The sequence below is a fragment of the Thalassophryne amazonica genome, chromosome 14 (assembly GCF_902500255.1).
Source record: "Thalassophryne amazonica chromosome 14, fThaAma1.1, whole genome shotgun sequence".
NCBI classification, from domain to species: domain Eukaryota; kingdom Metazoa; phylum Chordata; class Actinopteri; order Batrachoidiformes; family Batrachoididae; genus Thalassophryne; species Thalassophryne amazonica.
Window position 1 is genome coordinate 630,800 of NC_047116.1, and position 19,450 is coordinate 650,249.

General features: G+C 41.6%; 1 protein-coding gene across 2 annotated transcripts in view; it reads left to right on the forward strand.

The window, feature by feature from the left end:
- The window catches only part of frzb (frizzled related protein), a 69,343-nt gene that overhangs the window by 36,763 nt on the left and 13,130 nt on the right, over positions 1–19,450 (forward strand). For both annotated transcript variants that reach the window (XM_034186717.1, XM_034186716.1), the window contains exons 3-7: positions 366–401; positions 6,026–6,085; positions 6,219–6,284; positions 16,563–16,767; positions 16,847–16,910. In XM_034186717.1, the coding sequence (XP_034042608.1) occupies positions 366–401; positions 6,026–6,085; positions 6,219–6,284; positions 16,563–16,767; positions 16,847–16,910 (431 nt within the window). The remainder of the gene's footprint in view (positions 1–365; positions 402–6,025; positions 6,086–6,218; positions 6,285–16,562; positions 16,768–16,846; positions 16,911–19,450) is intronic.

The window sequence follows — 19,450 nt, forward strand, 5'->3', positions numbered from 1 at the left end:
TCCATAAAACCCTTACTGTCCTCCAAACACCCACCGGTGTCCGATCCGCCCCACTCTCCGGCTTGTGGTCTCTCAGTGGTTCTGTTGTTCCTCTTTGAATGTTTCTGTCCTTTTGCAGCAAAAACATGAAGCAGAAACAAAGATGGAGAGAGACCATCTCAAATATGCAAATGCTGCCTGTTTTTTTTTTGGGGGGGGGGGGGGCAACTCAGTTCTTCTGTGAGCTCCTTCCTACTAAAAAAACATGGTTAGTGTGAGTCGGGTCAGGAACCAGTTCTTGACTAGACTCGGCTCAGTGATGCTGTGCTGAAGTGGAAATGTAACAGATGCCATGACTTCCAATAAAATTGGTTGTGTCTCTACAGATCCGTACTACCAGGACCCAGCCAGGTGCAACCCAGGTGAGCATGACCTGTGGTCTGGGACAGGAAGCCCACAGGCCCAGTGTGGACCACTGGAGCCATTTCAGCACAAACCTGTAGAACTTGATGAGAAAAGACTCGCAGCTCCACCCACATCTTCACTTTACCTTCTTTCTGCTCATCTTTATCCTTCTTTTTCTTTCAATGTTCTTTCAATATTTTCTCAAACATTCTCTGATCTGATTGAAGACTTCCAACTTTACTGACCTTTGATCCTGATCGTTCTTTTAATTATGTTCTGCTTTTAATGAATTCAGATCCTGATTGCTGACCATTCACGTAAGGGAAAGTCAGATTTATTGATACAGCACTGATCACAGATAGAAATCACAAAGTGCTTCACAAGAAACAGTCAAAATAAAATCAGAACACATTAAATGCTATAAAATGCTATAAATTTCAATTTCAATTAAATTTCAGTTTCAATTTATTATCACTTATATAGCTCCAAATCACAAAAAAGTTGCCTCAATGCACTTCACACAAATAAGGTCTAACCTTACCAACCCCCAGAGCAAGAACACAGGTGACAGTGGGAAGAAAAAAACTCCCTCTGATGATTTGAGGAAGAAACCTCAACCAGACCACACTCAAAGGGGCGACCCTCTGCTTGGGCCATGATACAGACACAAATCACAGAACAAATTACAAAAAGAATTTGGGGTTCCACAGGGGTCAGTCTTAGGCCCCCTGCTTTTCTCCCTTCATATAGCACCGCTTGGGCACATATTGCGGCGTTTTGGGATTACCTTTCACTGCTATGCAGATGATACTCAGTTATATATGCCGATAACTGCTGGTAATCTCATTCACATAAAATCCTTAGAAGATTGCCTTGCAGCTGTGAGAAGTTGGATGTCTAGAAACTTCCTACTTTTAAACTCTGATAAGACTGAAATGATGGTTCTTGGTCCAGTGAGACATCAGCATCAATTTGACCAGTTAACGCTTAGCCTAGGCTCATGTGTCATACATCACACTGACAAACTGAGGAAGTTTGAAGTAATTTTTGATCCTATGTTGTCCTTTTACCTCCACATTAGAAATATTACTAGGACTGCTTTCTTCCACCTGCAAAATATTGTGAAGATTTGTCCCATCCTGTCTATGGCTGATGCTGAGACCCTGATCCATGCATTTATCTCTACTACTGCAATGTTCTATTTTCTGGTTTACTGCAGTCCAGCATTAGGGCTCTCTGATTGGTTCAAAATGCTGCAGCCAAACTTTTGACACGAAGCAGAACGTTTGACCACATTACACCCATTTTGGCGTCTCTTCACTGGCTTCCTGTCCCAGTGAGATCAGATTTTAAGGTTCTGCTACTCGTCTATAAAATTATTCATGGACTGGCACCTCCCTACCTCGCTGAACTAATTAAACCTTACGTACCGGCCCGGGCTCTGTGTTCACAGGGTGCAGGACTACTTTGTGTCCCTCAGGTGAATAAGAAGTCTGCGGGTCAAAGAGCTTTCTCTTATCGTGCCCCTGTTCTGTGGAATGATCTCCCTGCGTCAATAAAACAGTCAGATTCTGTGGAGACTTTCAAGTCCAGACTTAAGACGCACTTATTTTCCCTTTCGTATGGTTAGTATACTGGTACAGTTTTGTTTTACACTTTTTACTTTTTTAATTCATTTATTAGTAATTGGATCGTGCTGCGGCCTCAACGTCACCTAAATTCTGGGTCTTTTAGTGAAGTTTAGGGCTACTTGTTGTCAATCAGTGCCTTTAAAATTCATTGCATTCTCTGGTCCATGATCAGTGTACCTGTTTTTAACCAGTTTGGTTTGATGTAAACTGGTGATTCTGTTTATTTTGCATTGTGTCTTTTTATATGAATGTTTATAGGGGAGGTGATGGTCTAGTGGTTAAGGTGTTGGGCTTGAGTCCAGAAGATCATGGGTTCAAATCCTCACCTGACTGGAAAATCACTAAGGGCCCTTGGGCAAGGTCTTTAATCCCCTATTGCTCCCAGTGTGTAGTGAGCGCCTTGTATGGCAGCACCCTGACATCGGGGGTGAATGTGAGGCATAATTGTAAAAGTGCTTTGAGTGTCTGATGCAGATGGAAAAGCGCTATATAAATGCAGTCCATTAATGTTTGTGTTATGATCTTTTGTGCTGTCTGCTTACGCTGCCTGTTGGCCAGGTCGCCATTGCAAATGAGAATTGGTTCTCAATTGGCTTACCTGGTAAAATAAAGGTTAAATAAATAAAATAAATAGTGGCTGGCGATCACCTTAGTATTTCTCTGTTTTCCTTGTTGTTTAATGCTGGCAAATTATACAGTATTTTTTTGTCTTTCTGATGCCTGATTCTGTTTTTTCCTCTCTGTTTAAGGTGCAGCTCCATCCAGTGATGGGAGTTGTGTTCGTGTTGGCGATCCTCCTGTCCTGTGCGCCAATAGTATTTCTTGTATATTCATCCGTGAATTGTTCTGTAATTTGTGTCGGTATCATGGCCCAAGCAGAGGGTCACCCCTTTGAGTCTGGTCTGCTTGAGGTTTCTTCCTCAGAGGGAGTTTTTCCTTACCACTGTTGCTCTGTGGGTTAGTAAGGTTAGACCTTACCTGTGTGAAGTGCTTTGAGGCAACTCTGTTGCGATTTGGCGCTATATAAATGAAAATAAATTGAAATTGAGAATATAGCGCACAGGACAGGAGGGTTTCAGAAACAAACACCACACCCATCTCTGGATGGAGCTGCACCTCAAACGGAAAAAAAAACAGAATCGAACATCAGAAAGACGAGAAATACAGTATAATTTGTCAGCATTAAACAACAAGAAAAACAGAAAAAATTCTAAGGTGATCGCCGGCCACTAGCCCTAAACTTCACTAACAGACTTTAGATAAAGTTGAGGCCGCGGCACGCTCTGTTTACTAATAAAATTAATTAAAAGAGCAAAAAGCATAGTAACATACAATTGTATGTAAAAGTTTGGCCCCCCTGGTGATTTTCATGATTTTCCTTTATAAATCATCGGTTGTTTGGGTCAGCAATTTCAGTTAAATTTATCATATAGCAGACAAACACACTGATATTTCACAAGTGAAATGAAGTTTATAGGATTTACCGAAAATGTGCAATGATTTTTTTAAAACAAAATTAGACAGATGCATAAATTTGGGCACCCCAACAGAAAAAATACATCAATATTTAGTAGATCCTCCTTTTCCAGAAATAACAGCCTCTAAATGCTTCCTATAGCTTCCAATGAGAGTCTGGATTCTGGTTGAAGGTATTTTGGACCATTCTTCTTTACAAAACATCTCAGGTTTGTTGGTTTCTGAGCATGGACAGCCCGCTTAAAATCACACCACAGATTTTCAATAATATTCAGGTCTGGGGACTGAGATGGTCATTCCAGAACATTGGACTTGTTCCTCTGCATGAATGCCTTAGTAGATTTTAAGCAGGGTTCAGGTTCAGGTTACTTTATTCGTACCCGTAGGTAGATTTGACTTGCAGCAAACAGAAAAGGGCGTCCATGTTAGTCAAACACAACAATAACAATGAAAACACTAAAAACACTAACAAAGAACGTGTGCCAAACAAATGTAACACAGACACCACCGGGACTCACAAACTTACTAAACCACTAAAAAAGAAGCCTCAGGAAAAACCACTAAAAGATGGTCAGCATAAAACTGATGTGCAAAGGGCAAATGAATAAATAAATAAATATATAAATATGTGCAAAACCTACTAAGATTTGTTCAAATGCACAATTGCTGCTGGGACAAAACTACTCCTGTAGCGTTTTGTCCTACACCTTGGGAAGGTAGGAGCTGAAATCATTAGCCAGGAGGTGGGAGTCATCAACTGTGATGCAGCTGGTTATCCGCTGTAATTGTTTGGTGTACAGGGACTCTAAACTCAGCTGTGACTCACCAATCAGCCGACTAGACCATTTAATGATCTGACCCAGTCTGTTCCTGTTGTCAGACTGCCAAACCAGGCCACCAAAGAGAAAGATAAAACAGATTCAATAAAAGCACGATAAAATAGCGTTAACATGGTCCGGCCGATGTGGAAGTAGGACAGTTTCCTGAGGCACGGAGGTGTTCCTTTGTCTCGCTTCCAAAGCGAATCGGTCTTTACGCGCGAAGCCTCCGCGCGGCTTTCCATGACAAAATCTCTTGTTAAAAGTGAAATCTGCCAGAAAATGGCTGATGTCCAGCTCTTGTGATAACCAGAGAAAGAGCACACGACGGTCTCATATCCACAGAACCATCCGTTTAGAAATGGTCCGGTGGATTGTGCTGCGTCGTCACAGCTCGGAGCGCGGTGCGCCGAGCGTCCTTAAAGGGGTCCTTAAAGCTGTACTAACAGACCTTATTCTCTGTGAAGCCCGTAAAATTTTCACCGAAAGCCAGATAAATTTTTCGAATGGTTTCCAGGTGCCAGTCTCTAACAGTTTCTGAAAAAATTCTGATGGAAAAAAAGTCCTTTTCATTCCGCCATTTCCAGACAATGAAAATCCGACGAGGGGGCGGGACCACTCCTTCCCAAGGCGTGCTCACAGGCGAATGACGTCACCGACAGGCGTGGAAAAACTCACGCATGCGCACGAGGGTTCAAGCATGTCTGACGTAAAAACATATGAATGAAATCCATATAGTTTTTGAAAAAAATAAAAAGGACTGTTACTTATGGACAGACCTCGTAGTGTACTTTGTGCACCAGACAATTCAAGTGTATAGCAAAGCAAGCGTGAGCTAACCACTAGTGAAAGCTAACCGCTAGCAATTCACAACAGAACTGTAGGTTGAATAACATTCAGAGTACTAAAACCAAAATCAGTGTTAAACAGAAATAAAAGAAACATATACAACCGTGTAAAGATTAGAAGAGCGTCACAACAGCAAACAATCCGTCGGAAGCAAGCTGCCAGATCTGTATGCCAGTGTCAGCAGAAGCAGCAACCCAGTCTGAGCAGCAACAATCCCCATGAATGTTTCTGTGTAGGCTCTCAGTTGTCCAGGTGATTTCCATAGCAGAGAAGCTTGAATCTTCGACTGGACTGGGTTGCTTGACCCGAGGACGTTTCGCTTCTAATCGCAGAAGCTTCCGCAGCTAAAATTCTTGCTTTGGTAGTCTGACGTCTGTCTTGACTCTTGTAGAGAAGAAGAAACAAGCCACAAAAGCTCGAGATTTAAACCTAACCAGACCCCTGACCCACACCCCAATTTCCTAGCAGTCTGCCTCTCGGTAGGAGGGGTCTGAACAAATATTAGATCAAAGGCAAGATCCAGAATAAAAGTAACCAGAATCAAAGATCAACGTTCAAAGGAATCGGGGTCAAGATCCCCCACCGATCTGGCTCTGAGTCAACATTTAAACGCATTTGAGATAACTTGCTGACAAATGCCAAAGATAACATGATCTTCGTCACTGAGGTAACCGGTCCAGTACCAGTTCCAGGACCAACTGAGTAGAAAAAAACAGCATTGGTGGCAAGATTAGCATTCCTGTCCCTGCAAAAACATTCACTCGGGGTCGAGGGTGATGCGGTGTGGAGGTTGGATCTTCTTAAGGATGAAACGGTGCATAAAAAGAACCTTGCTTAACATGTTCAGTAAGTGGTTTGATCTTACAGAATCCAGCCCAGATTTCCCCATGGACTCCAATAACCTGCACTGCAGAGGACCAAATGCAGGTAGTCCATCTGTCATCTTTTACATGCTTCTCTCCTTTAATCTGTTCTTCTTTGTACTTGTCATTTTTTGCACACATTTATTCACATCCACTTTCTGTTCACCTGTTTTTGACCGTGTTTTGTCAAACTGTAGGTCCCTGTCGATGTAAGACTGTCCGTCTCGGATTGAAAACATACGAGAGGAACAATTATAACTATGGTGAGTCATGTGGGATGTCTTCTTCACTGTTATTATTATTATTAGGGCCTGAGTAGAAAAAAGTCCTACGCGGACCCTATTGTAATTGCCCTGTTTATTATTTATTTATTTATTTATTTATTTATTATTGTTATTATTCTCACTTTTAAAATCAAAATTTCAGCCCTTTCCCATGCTCAAAAACTCACCAAACTTTGCAACGTCGTCTGGCCGGATCCGAAATTCGATATTTTGGGTGTCGCACACAAGGTCGCAGCGAAATAGCGCCCCCTAGAAATTTTCAAAAAACCCTCCACATAGGGGTTTTTTCGTCGTAGCCTCATGAAATTCGGTACACATATTTACCATGCTAGGACGCACAAAAAGGTCTGTTTCCGTCATGGTGAAATGTCGACAGGAAGTCAGCCATTTTGATTTTAAGTTTCGATTTTGAGGGAATTTTTGCCGTTTTTGGCCATTTCCACTACTTACATTTGAACGAACTCGTCCTTGGGATTTCATCCGATCGTCTTCAGATTTGGTCAACATCATCATGACCCCATGTTGACCAAAGGTTATCAAAAGAATGTAATTAGGTCAAAAGGCGTGGCTGCTAGGGTTCGGCAAACTTTGGTGAGCTTTTCGGAGGACGCCATTTCACTTCAGATGGCTGTCATGCCCACATACTTAATCGTAGATCCTTCATACCATACCATACCCTTTATTTATATAGCACATTTCACAAACACAGTTTCCAAAGTGCTGTACACAAAAAAAAAAACAACACACAGAGGACCACACACTCATGCGGTGCTAAAAGCCAAAGCATAAAAATGGGTCTTCAGACGAGACTTAAAACACTCTACAGTGGGGGCTGTTCGGATATTAAGGGGCAAATCATTCCACAGCTGAGGGCCCACCACAGAAAAAGCCCTGTCTCACCTGGTTTTAAGTCTCGTCACAGGCACCACAAGCTGGAACTGGCCCTCAGACCGCAAAACACAGGGAGGCTGATAAATTTGGATGAGGTCCGAAATGTATGTTGGGGCCAGTCCATTCAAAGCTTTAAAAACAAACAATAAAATCTTAAAACGAACTGGAAGCCAGTGCAGAGACGCCAGAACTGGAGTAATGTGCTCTTGCCTTCTGCTCCCAGTTAAGAGACGCGCAGCAGAATTCTGGACCAACTGTAAGCGAGAAAGTGCATTTTGGCTGATGCCGATAAAAAGTGCATTAAAGTAGTCTAAACGAGAGGACACAAAAGCGTGCACGACTTGTTCAAAGGCATTAAAAGATAAAAAAGGTTTAACTTTGGATAAAAGACGCAAAAGATAAAATCCAGATTTGACAACGGCGTTTACCTGCTTGTCAAATTTAAAATCTTTGTCAATAATGACGCCAAGGTTGGTGACAGACTGTTTCATGTACTGTTTAAGAGGGCCCAGGTCCAAGAGGGGGTCAGTCTTTCCAAATAAAATGACCTCTGTTTTATCCTCATTTAGACTTAAAAAGTTGTTGGTCAACCAAGCCTTGACGTCACTCAAACAATTCAAAAGAGACGCCAAAGGGGCAGAAGCAAGTTTTTTGAGTGGCAGGTAAATCTGGCAGTCATCTGCGTAAAAATGATATTGTAAGCCATGATTTTTAAAGATTTGACTCAGTAGGAGGAGGTAGAGGGCAAAAACAACAGGCGCTAGGATTGACCCCTGTGGTACTCCATAATTTAGAGACGCAGAGGAAGAGGTGAAATCCCCCAATTTGACAGAGCAGCTCCTCCCACTGAGATAAGACCTGAACCACTCCAGGGCAGTCCCCCTAACCCCCACACAGTTTTCTAAGCGATTTAAAAGAGTTGTGTGGTCGACTGTGTCAAACACAGCTGACAAGTCTAAAAGGACTAAAATGGCAGAATCACCAGAATCAGTCACTAAAAACAAATCATTAAAAACCTTTAAAAGTGCCGACTCTGTGCTATAAAGGGCTTTATAACCTGACTGAAAAATATCAAAAATGCCATGTGCTTCTAGGAAAAACTGCAGCTGCATAAGAACACATTTCTGTAAAATTTTAGCCAAAAAAGGCAGTTTAGAAATTGGTCTAAAATTGCAGACATTTGCAGAATCAAGGCTTGTTTTTTCAGAAGGGGCTCAATAACTGCCTTTTTACAAAACAGAGGAACAACAGCAGACTGCTATTTATAATGTCAAGGACATTAGGGCCAATAGTTGTCCAGACTTCTTTGAACAGTCGAGGAGGAACAGGGTCAAGTGGACTCGAAACAGGCTTAAGTTCACAGACAACTTTAGACACTGGCTCAAAATGACAAATGACAGATGAGCATGGCATGTCAGGAAAAGGGTTACATAAAGAAGTCTGAATATTGGCTCTAATTCTTTCCACTTTCTCAGTAAAAAAGTGCAAAAATGCATTACAAGTGTCAGGTGTTGATTCTAAGCACCGTCTCAATAGTTTTAAAAAGAACATGTGGATTATTAACATTATTGGAGACCACCTCAGAAAGATATTTAATCTTCAAACTTGCTGGACATGATGAGGGCTCCGCCCTGAACGTCCGCATATATTAACATCCCACCTCCGCCATAGCGCCCCCCGGTGGTAACAGGAAATGTCCTATTTTTACTTTAGCAGGTCCTGATGTCACATAGTTAACCCAATCAACTTCATTCCACTTCTAAAACATGCAGAACAAGTTGGTGAACATAGGCGATGATCACCGTGAAGTTACGATTAACAGCATCCGTGTGGCGGCGTGCCGAATATCGACCCTTCGCCATGAAATTACATTCTTCCTTTTGATGGCTTTAATTTTGTCATATCATGAAAACTGATCCACAGGTCAAGCACGACAACCTCTTACAATTCATAGGGTCGTCGCCCATGGGCGCGGCAAAATGCCTCAATAGCGCCCCCTTGGAATTTTCAGAAACCCCTCCCCATAGGGGTTTTTTTTTGGAGTAGGGAGATGAAAATTGATACACATGTGACTTGCATAGACGTACAAAAACGTTTCTTGCACCATTGGTCTACTCCAAACAGGAAGTCGGCCATTTTTAATTTTGGTGTCATTTTGGCGTGATTTTCACATGTTGTATTTGAACGAACTCCTCCTAGGGATTTTGTCCAATGCACCTCAAATTTCTTTCACAGCATCCAGAGATGATACTGATCAAAAGTTATCGAAAGCTTTTCTCTATGTTGAAGGGTGTGGCCGCTATGGTGCCGCCATTTTTGCCCTTCGCCATGGAACATCAAGTCAATAGTTTTACATCCTCATTGAAGACAACTTTGGATGCTGTAGCTCCTCTAAAAAAGAGAGCTTTAAATCAGAAGTGCCTGACTCCGTGGTATAACTCACAAACTTGTAGCTTAAAGCAGATAACCCGTAAGTTGGAGAGGAAATGGCGTCTCACTAATTTAGAAGATCTTCACTTAGCCTGGAAAAAGAGTCTGTTGCTCTATAAAAAAAAGCCCTCCGTAAAGCTAGGACATCTTTCTACTCATCACTAATTGAAGAAAATAAGAACAACCCCAGGTTTCTTTTCAGCACTGTAGCCAGGCTGACAAAGAGTCAGAGCTCTATTGAGCTGAGTATTCCATTAACTTTAACTAGTAATGACTTCATGACTTTCTTTGCTAACAAAATTTTAACTATTAGAGAAAAAATTACTCATAACCATCCCAAAGACATATCGTTATCTTTGGCTGCTTTCAGTTATGCCGGTATTTGGTTAGACTCTTTCTCTCTGATTGTTCTGTCTGAGTTATTTTCATTAGTTACTTCATCCAAACCATCAACATGTTATTAGACCCCATTCCTACCAGGCTGCTCAAGGAAGCCCTACCATTATTTAATGCTTTGATCTTAAATATGATCAATCTATCTTGTTAGTTGGCTATGTACCACAGGCTTTAAGGTGGCAGTAATTAAAACCATTACTTAAAAGCCATCACTTGACCCAGCTATCTTAGCTAATTATAGGCCAATCTCCAACCTTCCTTTTCTCTCAAAAATTCTTGAAAGGGTAGTTGTAAAACAGCTAACTGATCATCTGCAGAGGAATGGTCTATTTGAAGAGTTTCAGTCAGGTTTTAGAATTCATCATAGTACAGAAACAGCATTAGTGAAGGTTACAAATGATCTTCTTATGGCTTCGGACAGTGGACTCATCTCTGTGCTTGTTCTGTTAGACCTTAGTGCTGCTTTTGATACTGTTGACCATAAAATTTTATTACAGAGATTAGAGCATGCCATAGGTATTAAAGGCACTGCGCTGCGGTGGTTTGAATCATATTTGTCTAATAGATTACAATTTGTTCATGTAAATGGGGAATCTTCTTCACAGACTAAGGGTAATTATGGAGTTCCACAAGGTTCTGTGCTAGGACCAATTTTATTCACTTTATACATGCTTCCCTTAGGCAGTATTATTAGACGGTATTGCTTAAATTTTCATTGTTACGCAGATGATACCCAGCTTTATCTATCCATGAAGCCAGAGGACACACACCAATTAGCTAAACTGCAGGATTGTCTTACAGACATAAGGACATGGATGACCTCTATTTCCTGCTTTTAAACTCAGATAAACTGAAGTTATTGTACTTGGCCCCACAAATCTTAGAACATGGTGTCTAACCAGATCCTTACTCTGGATGGCATTACCCTGACCTCTAGTAATACTGTGAGAAATCTTGGAGTCATTTTGATCAGGATATGTCATTCAAAGCGCATATTAAACAAATATGTAGGGCTGCTTTTTTTGCATTTACGCAATATCTCTAAAATTAGAAAGGTCTTGTCTCAGAGTGATGCTGAAAAACTAATTCATGCATTTATTTCCTCTAGGCTGGACTATTGTAATTCATTATTATCAGGTTGTCCTAAAAGTTCCCTGAAAAGCCTTCAGTTAATTCAAAATCCTGCAGCTAGAGTACTGACGGGGACTAGAAGGAGAGAGCATATCTCACCCATATTGGCCTCTCTTCATTGGCTTCCTGTTAATTCTAGAATAGAATTTAAAATTCTTCTTCTTACTTATAAGGTTTTGAATAATCAGGTCCTTTCTTATCTTAGGGACCTCATAGTACCATATCACCCCAATAGAGCGCTTCGCTCTCAGACTGCAGGGCTTACTTGTATTTCCTAGGGTTTGTAAGAGTAGAATGGAGAGGCAGAGCCTTCAGCTTTCAGGCTCCTCTCCTGTGGAACCAGCTCCCAATTCAGATCAGGGAGACAGACACCCTCTCTACTTTTAAGATAGGCTTAAAACTGTCCTTTTTGCTAAAGCTTATAGTTAGGGCTGGATCAGGTGACCCTGAACCATCCCTTAGTTAGCTGCTAAGACGTAGACCTGCTGGGGGTTTCCTATGATGCACTGTTTCTTTCTCTTTTTGCTCTGTATGCACCACTCTGCATTTAATCATTAGTGATTGATCTCTGCTCCCCTCCACAGCATGTCTTTTTCCTGGTTCTCCCCCCAACCAGTCCCAGCAGAAGACTGCCCCTCCCTGAGCCTGGTTCTGCTGGAGGTTTCTTCCTGTTAAAAGGGAGTTTTTCCTCCCCACTGTCACCAAGTGCTTGCTCACAGGGGGTCGTTTTGACCTTTGGGGTTTTTACGTAATTATTGTATGGCCTTGCCTTACAATATAAAGCGCCTTGGGGCAACTGTTTGTTGTGATTTGGCGCTATATAAATAAAATTGAATTGAATTGAATATAAATGAAAATAAATTGAAATTGAAATTAAGATGCTGCCCTCAATTGCCCTCAAATGTTTTGGAACATTTGGTATTTTTCACACAAATTAATTTGTTGATGCCATAAAAAAAAAAATCTAAAATTATCTTCCTTAAACTCAAACTGTAGCAGATCTCTACAACTTTGTATAAATTTAATTAAAAATATAAAATGCAGCTTCCTGATGGAGTGGTGTAGAGGAGGATTTTCTTAGAAAGAAGGCCTGAAAGTTCAACTACTTTGGCCGTATTTTGCAACCCTGCTGTCAACTAGCTCATGTCACTCATCTTCAACCGCTTATCCGGATTTGGGTCACGGGGTCAACAGCTTTAGCAGTGGACCCCCAGACTTCCCTTTCCTGGGCCAGATTGACCACCTCTGACTGGGGGATCCTGAGGCGTTCCCAGGCCAGTGTGGAGATATAATCTCTCCACCTAGTCCTGGCTCTTCCCTGGAATCTCCTCCCACATGGGGTGCTGGGAGGGCAAAGCCCCCCAGAAGCAGAGGATTTTTAGCCATGCTAATGCTCTCCAGAAGCATTTACTGAAAAAAAGGTTGGAAGGACCTAAATGAGATGGTGAGATGCTGAAGAGCTTTGCTCGTTCATGTCTGCGACACGCACATATATATATATATATATATAGCACTGTTGCTTCACAGCAAGAAGGACATGGGTTTGATTCCCAGCTGTGGCCTTTCTGTGTGGCGTTTGTGTGGGTTCCCACCGGGTGCGCCTGCTTCCTCCCACATCCAAAGACACAGGTTAGGTGGACTGGAAACTTTAAATTGTCCGTAAGTGTGTGTGCGGGTGTGAATGTGTTTGTTTGTCTGTACGTGTCTTTGCGACAGACTGGCATCGTGTCTAGGGTGAACCTAGACACGATGCCGCTCCTCCTATCTAAAGGTATAGAAATGGATTTAAATAACATTGAAGCGAGAATAAGTTAATCAATATCATGAGACTCAGTAAAAAAAATAGATTATGAGTTACTTGTCAAAAATAGAAATAACATCAAAAACACATAGAACATATTAAATGAAATAGTAAAAAAGAATAGAGTAACTAGAGATTATCCTTCATTTTTTCAGAGTAACAACTACATCATGATTGATAACGACGAGTCTGTTGCTGAACACTTTAATGAATACTTCGTTAATGTGGGTAAAAATCTTGCCAGTAAAATTGACTCATCAACTAATAACTTCTGGGTAAATAATTCAACGTTTAACAAATCTGTTTTAGTGTTCATTGGTGGTACTCATGAAAGGGAAATACTTGATCTGGTTCATGGTTCAAAAAGTAAGAAATCGACTGATTTTAATAATTTGGATATGGCTTTATTAAAAAAGGTTATTGATTGTATAGTAAAACCGTTCAATTATATTTGTAATATGTCACTAAGTACTGGTAAATTTCCTTCTCAAATGAAAATAGCCAAAGTAATTCCTCTGTTTAAAACTGGTGACAAACACACATTTTCTAATTATAGACCTATATCACTCCTGCCACAATTTTCCAAAATTTTGGAAAAAATATTTGCTAAAAGATTAAATGATTATTTACTGAAGCATAACATCATTTGTGAAGAACAATATGGATTCAGAAGGTCTCGAACTACATCACATGCTTTGATGGACTTTGTGGAAAGTATAGCAACTGCAATTGACAATAAACAATACACAATAGGTGTTTTTTTTTATTTACAGAAAGCGTTTGACACAATTAACCATGGAATACTATTAAGTAAACTGCAGAAATATGGAATCAGAGGTCTGGCATATGAATGGATAGCTAGTTATTTACAAGGCAGATTTCAGTATGTTCAATTCAATAATACAAATTCTGAACTCAGGGATGTCACATGTGGGCTGCTGCAGGGCTCAGTGCTGGGTCCTTTGTTGTTTATAATCTATATAAATGATATAAGTTGGGTGTCGAGTTCACTGAGATGTGTCCTTTTTGCGGATGATACAACTGTGTTCTGTAGCGGTGAAAATCTTGAACAGCTTCTGGACATAATGGAGAAAGAACTGGAAAAATTTAAGGTTTGGTTTGACGCTAATAAGTTGTCACTCAACCTTGGGAAAACTAAATGTATTATATTTGGAAATAAACAGGCACCAAAATGTAAAAATTTAACTATAAACAATAAGGAAATTGAGTTAGTAAGAGAGAATAAATTTTTAGGTGTTATAATTGATAATAAACTTAGCTGGAAACCACATATAAATTATGTGAAATCAAAATTGTCAAAAACTATAGCCATTTTGTATAAAGCCAAAGACCTACTGCCGCAAGAAGGGTTACTTACTTTATATCATTCTCTGATGGTACCATATATGACATATTGTGTTGAGTCATGGGGAAACACTTACAAATCAAATACCAATCCAATATTCCTTTTGCAAAAACGAGCCATACGAATCATCTGCAATAAACAATATCGTGAACCAACTCATTCACTATTTGTGTCTTTAAATTTATTAAAATTCATAGATTTGGTCGATTACATTACAATTCAAACTTTATTCGAACGAAAAACCAAGCCTTACCGAGACATGTCCAGAGTCTGTTCCGATTGAGGGAATCCAGATATAGTTTAAGAGGTGTGCAATTTTATGAAACCACCAGTAAGAACAAATGTAAAGGGTTTTTGTGTGTCTGTGGTTGGGGTGAGGAAATGGAACAAATGTTCAACAGAGGTTAGAATGAGTAGTACCTTAGTAAGATTAAGAAACTACTCAAAAAGAACATTATGTCTAAGTATCATAAAGAAGCAAATATAATTTGATTTATATGGAATGTTCAATTTATAAGTGGGACTTATTGTATATTTGAATGTGTGGGTATGTGTATGCGTATGTAGATATATAGATATGGGTAGGTGTATATGTATATGTGACTGTATATATTTATGTTTGTAAAGTATATACGTATGTATATAGGTATATATGGCACAGCCCAAGCAGAGGGTCACCCCCAAGAGCCTGGTCTGCTTGAGGTTTCTTCCTTATAGGGAGTTTTTCCTCACCACAGTTGCCTAGTGCTTGCTCTGGGGGTTGGTAAGGTTAGTCCTTACTGGCGTAAAGTGCCTTGATTCGACTTTCTTATGATCTGGTACTATATAAATATAATTATAAGTGAATAGTATATTAATGTGTATGTCTGTGTGTCAACATGTAGTAGTGAATTTGTATTTATGTAAATATGACTGATTAGAATTGTTGGACTTGTACTAGCAGGGGTGGGCGCTAATAAGCTTTGCTTCAGCCCACACCCTTTCGGACTCACTAGTTTTGTCTGTTTGTTTGTGGAATTGTTCATTTTTTTTCTATTTGAATATTTTGTGTGCCGAATAAAAAAACTTTGTCACTTAAACTTTGTCACTTGTCAACCTGCCTCACACCCTGTGACTGCTGTTATAGGCTCCAGCCCCCCGTGACCCTTAATTAGACAGTGCGGTTGACAGTGAGTCAGTATATTTTCTGTTTTCAGTCATGTGCGCATGTGACTTTAAAGTGGTGCTCCACAATGTCCTAAGTTATACAGAATCCAACCACTAGGGGACCAGACAGTCACAGGAAAGTATTTGGGGACCAACTCCTGATCCACACCCACACAACTGAAGGAACTGGGGTTTCATGGGTTAGGGTTAGGGCTGTGACCTCTAGGAGCAGGTTTGGTGACCCTTCATGCATTGCAAGCATTAAAATGCAACAGTCACACAGTGTGCATCTGCAAGCTGTCTGAGAGCACGTGCCGGTGCAGCGTTTCACCAGGTGAAGTGTGGGGTCTCCTCACTCAGGTGCTTAGGCACCTGAGTGCTGCATCACGCACAGAGAAACGCCACATGGCCAAAATGTTGAAGCTGACCCTCCCTCAGTGTGAGTGATCCTCCTCATCTTACTCTATCGTAGCAATTGTTTGTTTGACACAAAATCTTACAGCAGTTTCCAGATTTTGAATTATATTGTGTATATTGTGGGAATGTACGGAACGGTGATTCATGTCAGAAAGAAATACAAACACGTCTTTGTTTCAGCAGACTATTTGACAAAACACCATCAGACACGGCACAGGGCTCTGGACAGCTTCCCTTCACATGTAGCCTTTGGTTTCATGTCCATCCATTGCCCTGAACCTGTCCCACTCCTCCAGTCCTGTACTTGATTATCAGAACTGTGTGAATTCTTTGCTCAGGGCTGCAAGGATACCTTTTTGGTTCTGTGATGTAGTTCAGGATGAACCTGGACTTGAGTGCAGAAAGGCTTTTCCACTTGCTTTTGTCACACAACCACAGAATGAACATTGGATTTCTTCCAACATCATTAAAAGCCACAATTTAGCTCTCAGCGCATTCAGACAGTATGACCACAGACAGCTTCCTTCCCTGTGTCAAGTATCCCTAGAAGTCCTCGATGGGTCCACGTGAACGAGAAGAACTGTTTGGTGCAATGGCACTTTGATGTCCTTGTTAAAAGTGAAACACTGGCTGCATTTGTTTTATGTCCATTAACCTGTGCACCAATTGTCATCTTCAGTGATCAGGGCAAAGGTTCGGGAGGTGAGGAACCGAGGGTTGGAGCCCACAGCCGTGGTGGAAGTGAAAGAAGTGCTGAAGTCGTCTCTGGTTCATATCCCCCGGGACACACAGACGTTGTACTACTCCTCTTCCTGCCTGTGTCCTCCTTTGTCAGCCGGCGAGGACTACCTGATCATGGGCTATGAAAACGAGGAGACATCCAGGTACAGATAGCATTTGCAGGATCTCTGTGAGGAGGACAACGAGCAGCACTGCGTAAACATAACTGTTTGTGTGCAACAGGTTGCTCTTGATTGACAGCTCCATTGCTCAGAAGTGGAAGGACAAAATTGGCAGGAAGGTCAAGGTCAGAGACACATTGTTTTACACAGGAACGGGGTTCCAGTTGCAGTCAATCAGCATAGGACTAATTTTGGTTTGGATCCACCAGGTTTCTATCCTCTAACTTTAGGAAAGATTCTTGGAGCTTCACAAAACAGCAGCTTCCAAAACGTGTCATATAGAAGCCCTTCATGCCAAAAGTACCTCTTTGTGTTTTAGAAGCAAGTTGGACAGGCTGGTACAGCTGTAAGAACAGATTGGCAGCGATGTGGACGAGACTCACCCCGTCCCCTCGCAGAGGTGAAGCTGAGCCCAAGGGTGACTAAAATGAAACAAATGAAAAGTTCTGCCTTCTGCATGATTATTTCAACTGCAAGCCAGGTTCTCGCATGAGTCGCATATCTGCCTGAAGCTCAAAATGATCTTTATCAGACAGTGTTACTTTTCCACACACTTAAGCCAAACCCGGACAAGTTTTTGTGCCCCATCAGTGAAGAATCTGGGTGTCTTATCTCAGCACCAGGGACCCAGAGCTGCTGGTACCTCTGCCTCTTCACTGTGACGCTGGCATCCATGCAGGTGTTCTTTCAGCTAGGGAAAAAGAAAAGTCAGAGGGTGTATCTGGTAAGATTTGAGCCACTGTAATGCATCCTGTCTTAACTGTCTCATGTGTTGTTATGGTGAAGAATTGCATCTTTTCTAGCATGATCCCACTTCCAGCGAGTGTGCAGCTTTTGCTAGGTGTCCACATGTTGGTCAAAGTTGACAGTGCTGCTGTGTTCCAAAAACTCTGAGGACTGTGCCATCGCACCTGTTGTGGCTGGATTTTTGTCCTTCAAACTCCTCCCACCTCCTAACTGTACTGACTGCCACACAGCTGTCACCATAGAAACACTCATTCCTCAATGAATGTCCTTGAGTAATCCCTCCACTGCGAGCAGTTCAAACACGTGCATGTATGTCGACATTTTTTACAGACAACTTTGCACGTGTCATGTCAAAGGTGATTCTGCATGTCAGAAATTGCAGGAAAAAAGAACATTTGCTGTTACACTAATCAATAAGTGAAGGATTATTCTTGGACCAGTTGGTCTGTCTTGCTTGTTATTGAAATAATCAGACTGGAGGCAGAACCTTTCAGCTGACCCTCATACATCTGTGACTGTAGGTGGTCCTCCACCCTGTAGGTGGTAGAAATGTCCAGATCTCTGTGGGTAGATTCACCTTTTTTGGTCTGGTTGCACCAATGAATGGCAAACTAAGGCAGTGGCAGCTGTGGAGCAGCTCCTTCTGTCAAGTCTGAGCCTTATAATGTGCTCACTGAGTCTTCTTCAGGCGTTCTGTCTGTGGTCTGTGTGCCAGCTGCAGTATGTGACGTCTCTGGGAGGGACGTTTACGTGCAGATTCACTTGTAATAGTCCTACATATTCAGAATTACCTCCTGAAACTGTGTCTGGGCAATAGCTCGGCAAACATTTCATTTTTTCACATTGCAGACTCTGAAAACTAGCAGTCATTGAGGAATATCAAGCAGACAGTGCATCTGGAAAGTATTCACAACACTTCACTTTTTCCACACTTTGTATGTTGCAGCCTTATTCCAAAATGGAGTAAATTTTCCTCAAACATCTTCACGCAACATCCCATAATGACAATGTGAAAGAGGGTTTTTTTTTTTTTAAGATTTTTGCTAATTTATTAAAAAAAAAAAAAAAAACTAAGCACCAAGGTGCTTTTGGTGGACTGTGAGACACTTCAAGGGAGGAAAACTGGGAACCGTCTGAGCTGTCTACAGTAAGGATGGGATTCTGTTGACGTCAACTGAGGAGGAAATCCAGTGCTGGAACACTTTGAGGAACTCCTGCATGAAACCGGAGCGCCCTCTATAGTCGGGGCAGAGCTGGAAGCTGATGGGGGCTCATCATCAATGTCCCTGGTGGACGTTACTGAGGTAGTCAAACAACTCTGTAGTGGCAAAGCACGGGGGTGATGAGATCCGCCCAGAAATGCTGACATTGCGTTGAGGTCTGGGAAAGTGCCTAAGGAATGGCAAACTGGGGTGGTGGTCCCATATTTAAAAAAAAAAACAGGGACCACAGCATGTGTGCCAATGACAGGTGCTGGAAAGGAGGATTCAGCTGATAGTTGAACCTCTGATTGAAGAGGAACAATGTGGGTTCCGTCCTGGTTGTGGAACAACCAACCAGCTCTTCACTCTCACAAGGATCCTGGAAGGGCCTTGCAGTTTGCCCACCCAGTCTACATGTGTTTTGTGGACTTGGAGAAGGCAGAATGGAATGGAGCCTGTTACTGTCATTGTACATACAACGAAATTTGTCCTCTGCATTTAAGTGTCCTAATTACAGTTAGACACAATCCAACCACTAGGAGCAGTGGGCAGCCACGGTCTGCTGCCCGGGGACCAACTCCAGATGTAGAGATGCTGCCTTGGGGGCAGAGAAAGAAGCAGACCCTAAATAACCATGTTTTGATTGTGGGAGGAACCAGAGGAAACCCACGCAGACATGGGGACAACATGCACACTCCACAAAGAGAGAGTGGGAA